The sequence below is a fragment of the Aquila chrysaetos genome, chromosome Z, assembly GCF_900496995.4.
Source record: "Aquila chrysaetos chrysaetos chromosome Z, bAquChr1.4, whole genome shotgun sequence".
Classification (NCBI taxonomy): domain Eukaryota; kingdom Metazoa; phylum Chordata; class Aves; order Accipitriformes; family Accipitridae; genus Aquila; species Aquila chrysaetos.
Genome location: NC_044030.1, coordinates 20,754,988 through 20,765,147, shown reverse-complemented (window position 1 = coordinate 20,765,147; position 10,160 = coordinate 20,754,988). Strand labels below are relative to the sequence as shown.

Genomic DNA, 10,160 nt, shown 5'->3' with positions numbered 1-10,160 from the left:
AGTAAGGTTCAAACAGATGTGGTAATAAGATATGGAACAGCCTATCTTACAAGAAAAATAAAAAATGAGCATCTGAGAACTGAATACATCCTTAAAACTATACTAGCTCAGTTATGATCACTCATCCTGAAAACTTAAAGAGGAAGGTATCCTTGGAAAATATACTGTTTAGTTTGATAAGACAATCAGTGAAGCTGTACAGTGGCTTAATTCTGACACAACCAATTCTGCAATCTTCATGTTCGAAATATCCTTTAAAAAAAGCTACTAAAAGCTCCTAAAAAGCTACTGAAAAATACATGGGAAAAAAAAAATTAAGCATTCCAGTGTTAAAATTCCTAGTCTCAAAAAGAAGTTCTGAGGAAAACTTTAGTTTGAATAAAAAGAAACATGAAATTGAAAAAAAATTTTCACTTGCAATAGTTCTGTAGCTCTGTAAGAGCACAAGCAACTGAAGACATCTGTTTATTAAGCAAACTGCTAGGAATCTTAACTAGAAGTCTAGCAACTGATTTTGTCTACTAACATAGTTCTCAAGTAAATATGCCCTTTTTTATATCATATCAAATGCTTTACAGATAAGAACAATCATCTCAAGGTTGTGACTGAAGAACTAACTATAAGTCTTCCCTTCCTAGATACCTAACTAGCAAAATTCAAGACACATTTATTGCATATGTCACAGTATCTGTAATGGCTTTTATTCTAGGTGGCACAGACTGCATAAACTTTAATCCATGGAGACCCTGAGTAGATTTCCTAGTTACAAACACATGCATTGAAATATTTTCCCTCTATTGTTAACATTAGGTGTATTAAAGCATATAACAATAATACCTGTTAACTAAGCAAACATGACTGTAACTGCAATGTTGAGATAGCATTTCGAGTAATATACTTTCATATTCCTTGCAGTCCAAAAACGTTAAAACTGTTCAGCAATTCTTAAACAGCTTCCACTATTTCAGCCAAGACTGTAGGAAAGGGGGAAAAAAGGCAAGTTTTAAAAAACTATCTTTATTTTTTTGTCTTACATTTAAACAGGGATGTATTTCATTTTTAGACATCCAGCCAATGTTTACTCCATTAGTTTAGACAAAAAAGAAAAGGAAATAAATGCAGATCATATTGGCATAACCTGAACATAACCACATGAGTACTGACCACTTTGCTTTGCTAGAAGAAAACCTTCTTCAGCATTAAAATCAAGCACTTAAAAAAAAAAAATGTTGACAAGCAACTGCCTAGATACTGGTCATTTCAGCAAATAAACAGCTTTTATATATTCAAATGTTTTAAGTCCATAATATACACACTTTCTTGTTATGTGTATGGACTTCAGACCATACAAACAATGTACAGGTCAAAAACCTCTGAGAATAAAACTAATCAGGTATGTGAGAAATATACTTAACCACATGTACTTACAAATCTTACAAAGCAAGAAAGTTGGTCAAGTTCTACAAAGAAGGATGTGTTTTCATATGAGAATGGTCAAGTAACCTACCTTTCAGCTCAAATAAAAACAAAGAAGTAACTTCCATGAGTTTGAGATAATCAATAACACAAACTGGTGGAGTAGAAATTTATGACCTGTTATACAGTACGTATTTGTAGGCCAAGTTCACTTTTTTAAAACAAAAACTTAAGATCATGAACAGTAATAATGACAAAGATCAAAGTATACATATGAGCACATAATCCAAACAACAAAATACACTTTTGGCTGTTAAGGAAAAATAAATTACAAAATACAATTAAAGCCCTTGCAAATGCAATAATGAATTCAAAGGTGTGCATTTATTTTAATATGTATGTTAAATGCTACCACATAACAGATTAAAAATACATAAGTATGCCAAAAGGGACGTATGGATAGAAAAAAAAAAATGTTAATTGGCTCTAGCAGAATTTAAAAAAATGGACATAATCTGAATTTTGGTCAACAAATCTGTCTAGCCACTTCCATCTTTCACACCCCTTCTTGAGTAACTGACAGCTAAACATAACAAAAGCACACCTCTGTCATTATGGCTTTAAAAGAAGCATATATTTTCTGAAGAAGAAAATATAAAATGGGCTGCCTTGCCTACAGAACTGCTGGTTTGTTTATATTGCAGGCACTTCATTGGACTGTGGGGAAGTACCTGACACACCCTTGCCATCCTATTATAGTAGTGACATTACACTGAAAGACAAGAAATTTCCAGGAAAAGAAATCTCAGGAAATTTTGGGTGCTATGGGCTAGGACAGAGAGAAGGGAGAAGTCTCATTCACTTCCATTGCATTGCAAAACATTACATGTTTTCTAAATTAAAGAGTAAAATAATTTAGAAACAGTTCTCTAACATTACATGGCACATCCATATTTTCAAGTTAAAGATTTTGTCAATCATCAGTTACCTTAGTGAACATACAGCCTTTAACACTGATTCCACTTTAACCAGATTCACATTTATTTCTTTTGTAATTCCTCTGTAGATCTCTTTTGAAGGTATTTCAATCTTACTAACATTACTCGAAGCACAACTTAAATCATACAAAATTCTGTATTCTTTGTACAAACACTGTTGTAATTTCTACTGTACTGCAGTTCCATTGTAGGCATAACAAAATTTGACTACAGTATCACCAGTAATACTGGGACAAAAGAAAAAAAATAAATCAATGTAGGTGTCACAAAAGAAATCTGTTGCGCATCTCTCTCTTCTGCATTTTGAAGGAAACTGCTGCTATGAACTCAAATAACAGATTTATGACATCTGTCTTCAGCTAAGACACTAGCTAGTACTTCCTAGGACAGGAGAAATACTTTTCAAATTTAGTTTTGCTGAAGATACTGTTCATTTGTACCATTTCACTGGTCCATTTGTGGATGGTCAAAGAAGCACTCATATTTGACAAAACCTTGAAGCTTTCAGAATAGATGAATAAAAAGATGGATGCAGGAGAACCAAATCAAAGCACACAGGCATGACATTGTTTGTAAGGGAGTCCTTGGAAAACATGTGGTCATTACAGAGGGATGAGGGGGTTGTTTGGTTCTGGTTTTGTTTTGGATTTGGGTTTGTTTGTTTTTTTTTAAGATCACAAGACAGCAGTTGAACAAATGAGCAATTTCCCATGTTCTGCTTGGTTCCAGTCATTTGTGGCATTGAATGATTTTCCTTTTCTTCCGCTTGAAAAAACAGCAGCACCTGCAGGTGTGACATGAATTACATATGATATAAAAAGAAATCACAAACCTAAACTGTTTACCATATTTGTTTCACTTCAAGTATGTAGTTCAGGTATAGCCAGCACCACAAGGAACACATTAAGCTCTACTGCAGGGAATTGATTTATTAGTGAAAGAAACTGAAGTAGAGACATTTTTGACACATTTCACCTTTTTTGGGGAAAAAGTATCAAATGAAAAAAACTATAATAAAAGTAGCTATTAAGTTTAGAGTATTTTGTAAGGGTATCAAAAGCATGGGCATTATAGGCTGGCTCAAAAATGTATTTGTAAGAATAAGGAATGTTCCATTACCTGCGTACTCTCACATTAACTGGCAATATGTCAAATAGAAGTTTGAGCTTAAGATTGCATCACTTGAACTGTGCACTCAGGATACTACTGTTGCTAATACAAGAAAACAGTTTGAGCTTCCTTTGTCAACCAGAACTTGGAAAATTCCCCAAGGCTATTCCCCAAAATATTTTAGAAGAAAATGTTCACGAACAATATAAATAATGTTTTGATTCAGTGCTGTGATGATATTACTAGTGAAAGATCACAGCTTTAACTATATTGAAGTATACTGACATTCTTTCTTCTGCTTTAGTGCATACTACATGAAGGAAACTAAAATTGACAAATACTGCGAATTTCACTTAGCAAATAAAGACAATCTGAAAGTAACTGAAAAAGCACTACAAAAGGAAAAAGAATTGGAGGGAGTTAGAGATAGGTAATACAGAGGAGGACTCCAGAAGTCCAGGAAGTATTTTTGAAAATAAATTAAAGAGGAAAGCAACAAATACACACAGAAACCTTTTTCATTTGCATGTAAAGTTAGCCTTATTTTAAGCAACGCCCAGCTCCTGATCACCACCTTCAAAAAAATAAAAAAAGCTTCCACTTAGTAAAGTATTCATAATTTGCAATCAGAAGTGAACATGCAAGCTGTCTACATTAACAGAGCTTGCCTCATGGAGTTCTGCAGTTCGGTTATTGAATTCTCACTTTCAGTGCTATATACTAAAGAGTCTTACTTAAACTGTGAAGTACAACAGAAGTGAAAATATAAACGTACTGCATCAATAGCCTATCAGTAAGTCCTTAAGTTCACTAAGCATTTTATGTGACTAAAATTCAAAAGGAATCCTGCTGATTTAGTTTGGACTATAAGAATTGGGGAAAGCATTTGAAAACCAGGGAGAATAAGGGTTTAAAAGTAAGGTTCTACAGGGTGTGAGAACAACATCCAAAGTAAGGGGAGACAGAAGTTACCTTCTCAAAATATCCAAGGGTACCCTGTCACTCAGTCACTGAAAAAGTAGCAGTGGGCAGAGACAGACCAGAGCTGCTCTGAGAGTTACATAACTTTCAGTAGAAAAAAACATTGGTTATTGACAGAGAGGAAGCCCAAAATTAAAATTCAACAGGGAAAACTACATATATAAATATTTTTACAGCTAACAGAAATATCACACTGTATTTATTAACTTTAAAGTACTTCTAAAAGAGACATAATTGTTTTTGAAGGCTAGTAGCCACCAACTGCAACTGAAATTCTCCCATAACTAGTAACCCTTTTTCTTAGCATCAACCACTAACACCCATTATCACTTAACCTTTGAATTTATATGCAGATGTATGGAGTCCAACTTAGTTTAATCCTTCTTTCACCCCAAACTTTTTGCAAGTATTTTATATATGTATACACAACAAACATCATATCAAAACAAAGCATTTTAGGATGTTCCTTCCCTTTCAGTGTGAATTATCCTATGATCCTGTAAATCAGGAAATCCTAACCTGGACTGTGATAGTAAATCACTTTAGTACCTGTTTCAGATTAGGAGGCCTCAGAGTAAGCTTACAGAAGAATTTTGTCTCGACTCATAGTTTTAGTATATACAGAACACAGGTTACGTAAGTAACTGTAGGAAGGTAGAATTGCGGCAGACAGTTAATTTATATTCTAGAAAAACAATCCAGAACTTTAACTTTTCACTGTTTAACTATATTTTGCTTATATGGAGCATGTCTCAAGTAACAGCAGATCACACTTCTTAAATGTTTAGAACTGCTTGGATCCTCTGTGTAATTCAAGGACACTTTAGGTTTTCTTGCTTTCCTTCCCAGAAAATTTTAACCTATACTTGCTACAAATCTCATACTGTTCTTTATTCCTTCTTCATAGCCTATTTAGTTTGCTACTTTTCTGTCAACCAGAGAAGGGCATCATGCAATGGGGAATTCAAGAGTCCTATCTTTAACCAACATAAAGCATTGCTTTCTTAATCTCCTGGTCTTCTGGAGTTTGCATAATACTATTACAAAGAGTATAATTTCTACTAACAGGTTTGTTGTTAGTTTGTTTTTTTAAATTATAGGAACTATTTAACTGTATTGTAGTTCAGGGAATTTCACAAAATGCTGAAGACTGTTATTTGTGGGAAAATAAATCCCTTATTAATATATATCTAAAAAGTGTTAAAGGAATGCAAATTCCATAGAGCATTGTAAACCATAGGACTGGCTTGGAAACTTACTGAAATGTATATTTATCAGCCTCGAAGTGCTAGACATGTCAAACCTTCCAAGGCCAAACAGATGTTGTTTTGAAATATATGCACATTTACATGGGAGTAAGACAGGTCAGACAACATTGTCTGATAATAAATTTGATGAAAGAAACATAGCCCTGAGAGTAGAGATCCATACTGCATAATCTCTTGAAGAGTATAATTTATAACAGATATGCAGACATGTTCCTAAGAATACTGTCACTAGAGGGTGTCATTATCACTTTTATATATATATTATACTGCTTGAAGCCATATTTAAAGCTACAGATATGGGCATTATTAATGAATATTAAACCACAAATTTACCATATTATTCAATACGCATGCAAAATGCATAAGAATAGATATGCTTTGAAAATTTCTGATTTTAGGACAGGAACTTGCTTTCTTTTTAAAGAAAGCATTTAATGACTGCTAACCTTTCTCTGTAGAGTATAAAACTTTTCCATAGCATGCAGTATAATACCGATTTATGAAACTCAAGAAACAACTTACTTTTCCTGTACAATCTAAGTGACCTTTCAGATATTATCTAAGGTAGCAATCTCAGTATTATGTTTACAAACATTTTTGTCCTACTTAAAACATTATCATACCTTTTTTTTTGTTAAACACCGTCTACCACTTGAGCAGTCCCTTGGCACAACATGCTAAAGCAACTTTAGTTGTCATTTGTGTTTAGATAGCTCTGTTTTGTATTTGTCATCTAGCATGTGGCAGCACTCATTGCGTAAACTGCAGGATTATTAACAGGTGTTTAAAGTGGCAAAAGAAGAATGCAAGATGCAAAAAGGACAGATCATATCATCTTCTGTTTGCCTTTCTCTATCCTCCCATGGCAGAACCTCTTGGTTATCTAAACTACACATGCTTCATAGAAGCAACTGTTCTGATGGCTAGCAAAGAGTTAAGGAAAAAACGGCTAATTGCTCTGTGATACCTGAAAGACACATCTGTAGCAGGTAAGATCTACAAGTGCCAGGACAGAACAGTGATCAGGTTAGTTTTCTCCCTGCTTTACAATTCCAGTAAGTAACAACTGAAATAGGGCTGAAAGCTACTTTTCTAAACAAACAAAAAACCACAAAACACCACCCCCCCAAACAAAACAAAACCAAACCAAGCCACCGAAAAACCCAAAACCTAACACCCACTGCTAAGTCATGCTTGCTGCACGTGCTTGCTGCACAGCAATACCTGAGGAGCATGAAGATGACAAGGCATAAGATTTAGAATATATAGTTGATATATATTTATGTACTCACAATGGAAGTGTTGCATGTAAGTCCCAAAACAATAAAATGCTTACTGAAAAAAATCCTTATCCTCTCCGATTTACAGAATCCCACTGAAATTGTAACAGAAGATCTAATATTCAGCTAAACAATATTTGTGTTCATAGTTAAAATCAGACATAAGGCACCCTTTCTTCAATCTTTTAAAAAAAGATATAGTCATGCTAAGCTTCTAAAACTTGAAAACATCTAGAACAGAGTGAAGTGTTTCTAAAAATTATTCAAGTTTGTCTCCTCAGAGTATGAGGAAATATTAAAACAGAAGATATCAGCAAGTGAGGTTAACTTGATATTTTCAGATGGAGAAAAGATTATGAAAGAGACACAAAGTGAGAGTCTTTGATAAAACAATGTCTCCTTAAAAACAAAAATGTCTGTATCACTGAATTCTTGCCAGAATAATAATAATACAGTACTCTGCAAAGATGGCAGATAAAGAACTGGTCTCAGTGCTAGTGCACAAGTGTGGTGCAACAGACACTTCCATTCACAATTTTTAACTACACAGGCACATAAATCTCATACCAAAACCAGAACCTGTAGAATAATCACTTCAAGAAAAAAATTGTACTTTGAGAAATTTCCCCTTATCTAACACTTAGGAAAATGGTTCCTACAAAAATTACTAGTATTAAAGAATGTTTACTGGATTTTTCTGCTACTAAAGTATCCTTCATACTTCACTGCCTCTATTTTATGATAAACTAGATCCATACCCTTGTAAAATCCTATTCCAACCATGATTATAAAAGAAAACATGTTGAAAGTTATAACGCCTTCAGCTATCAAGAATATTTTTCTGTACTATTTTGCAAATCTGACTTTACTACTCAAATATATATACATGAGTTGTCCATCCCACATTAACAAACCTTAATATTTTCCCCTTTCATTACACTGTAACTTTAAGGAACCCTGAAGTTATGTTTTAGTAATTAGTTAGGAGGTTGTCAAAGACTAAGACTCTGGTAAATACTATGTTTACAGACATAACGGGCAAAGTTCAAGTATTTGCTAGCATTTATTACTTGTTCATATAAGTGAGTTATTTTCTAGATGTTAAAATACCAGCTGAATGCTACAACATCCGAAAAGAATGTTTTCCTCCCTAAAAGCAGGATAGCAAGTAAGAAAAAAAATTCTACTACCCACTGAAAAGGATTATATGAAGTACACCACAGACTACACAACTTAGAAGCAAGCAAGATTTGAAGCAGGCAAAATAGCTCCTGAAGGTGGCTGTTTGTAAAAACAGTTAATAGTTTCACAATATTAAAACATGTTTTGTCATTTCCAAATGGACTTCTTGTTTTAAAGTTCTCTGAAATTAGTTTTAAACCAAAAAACAAGAATTAAGCCCCTGGGGCTATTTCTGCCTGCCTGTGCTGTAGAACTCACCACATGTTCAACACTTTCTGGCAGCTATACAGAGAGTAAGGGGAAAAAAAGAGAATCAGAATACTACACAGAGGAAGAATTTTACATCTTTCATACATAACTTTTGGTAGTCAGAACACTATCTTAAAATAAATATTGCAGAATTAGTTGAAATATAAAAAATGCAGGCACTTCCCTAGTATAGAGAGATGTGTTATTGAGGGCTTAGCCTAAAAAGCACAAGCTATAGAAAGTCTATTATTTAAATATTTAAAGCCAAAATTAAGCATAGCTCTATAGTTTTGCCCCTCACCAGTGGCTATTCAGTTTAGACAATATTTTTTTAATAACTACACAAGAAAAATTTTGAAGTAGCTGAGCACACAAGATCTAAAGAATATAAAAAGATGGACATACTTAGTTTCATCCGTTACTTCTACTTCTGCAGGAGCTGTGATGGGTGCATTCGAACAGCCTGCAGTTGGGTCATCTGTGTTCAGTTCTCCATTTGTTGAGCTTACTACCTGAAATCACCAGAAATACCTGAAATTATGCTAGTGTCAGACATACATTTGTCAATTCCTAAAGTTACAATACATCTTCAAAAATTGGTAATTTGTGTTCATTCCATAATTCTTTTTATTCTAACAATAGTATCTTCCAGGTTTTATCCCTGCATCCCTGTGCTCCTGCCTTTTCATATCTACTAGTGGAACTGACATCTACATGACAGACTCCAAGTGAGCAGACTGTAAGCAAAGCAATTCTGTTGATCGGGTTTGCTGATCTCCCTCGTGTCTCTTCAGCGCCTTAAGGGAAGGCACTAACCCATTTACTGATACCAATTCAGTCAGTCTTACCCTATCTCTGCTTCTTCAGCGTATTTAAGCTCCTTAGTTTCCTACTTCGTGTGGCCCGATCCAGTTGTATCTCAAAGATTACTCACCAGAAGAGGGGAAAACTAAGATATTTTCTAGACCTAAAAGTGTAGGTGGTGTTCGGTTTTCACTCCTAGAGCACAAGAACACTTACTGCCATCAAACAAAAAAAAACAAAACACAAAAAAAAAAAAAACAACAACAACAACAAAAAATCAGTAATCTTCCCTCCCATTAATTTACTCTCAAATTCCCTTTGTAAATTCTTGAGCTACCGGGACAGTTCTGGTTCTCTGGGAATGTTTGTTTTGACTTTAATCCAAATGGAACCCAATATTCTCTCTCTTGGTTCCTGTCAGCTTCCCTGCATGACAAATGGCGCTATTCCAGATGCCCCTCCCTTATTCACCTCATTGAATCTGCCAGGAAGATGGTTAACTGGCTATAGACACGGGCAGCTGGTCAGGGCAGCTGACAATGCTAACTGACCCATTAAAGTATCAAGAGGTCTGCTAGCTCCAAAGTAGCAGCAAATGCTTGGCCAAGCAACATTGCACAAAAATATCTAAGAGCCTGCAGAAAACATCTGTAAAACATAATCAGCTACAGGGAAGTAGATCAATAGTAGTTCATAGTTCAAGATTCTTACCAGCTGTTGCCTGAAGGTGAGAGATTAAGGTAGAAAAAAGCAGAGGGAAGGAAAGTCATCATCATAATGTTACTATTCCCCTCACCCTCCCAAGCTCTCCTCTTAATGTAGCACTTGCGTCTCATCTATTTATAACCGAAGCTAATAGCCTTGCCTATTGA

General features: G+C 34.6%; 1 protein-coding gene across 8 annotated transcripts in view; it reads right to left on the bottom strand.

Moving 5' to 3' along the window:
- Positions 1-998: 998 nt before the first annotated feature.
- CSNK1G3 (casein kinase 1 gamma 3) overlaps positions 999-10,160 on the bottom strand; it is a 63,184-nt gene continuing 54,022 nt past the window's right edge. For 4 of the 8 annotated variants that reach the window (XM_030004466.2, XM_030004469.2, XM_030004474.2 and 1 more), the window contains one exon: positions 999-3,198. In XM_030004466.2, coding sequence (XP_029860326.1) covers positions 2,893-3,198 — 306 coding nt within the window. In that variant the 3' untranslated portion in view covers positions 999-2,892. Of the gene's footprint in view, positions 3,199-8,493; positions 8,518-8,889; positions 8,997-10,160 lie in introns of all 8 variants that reach the window. The other 4 variants (XM_030004470.2, XM_030004472.2, XM_030004471.2 and 1 more) reach the window with 2 other exon arrangements.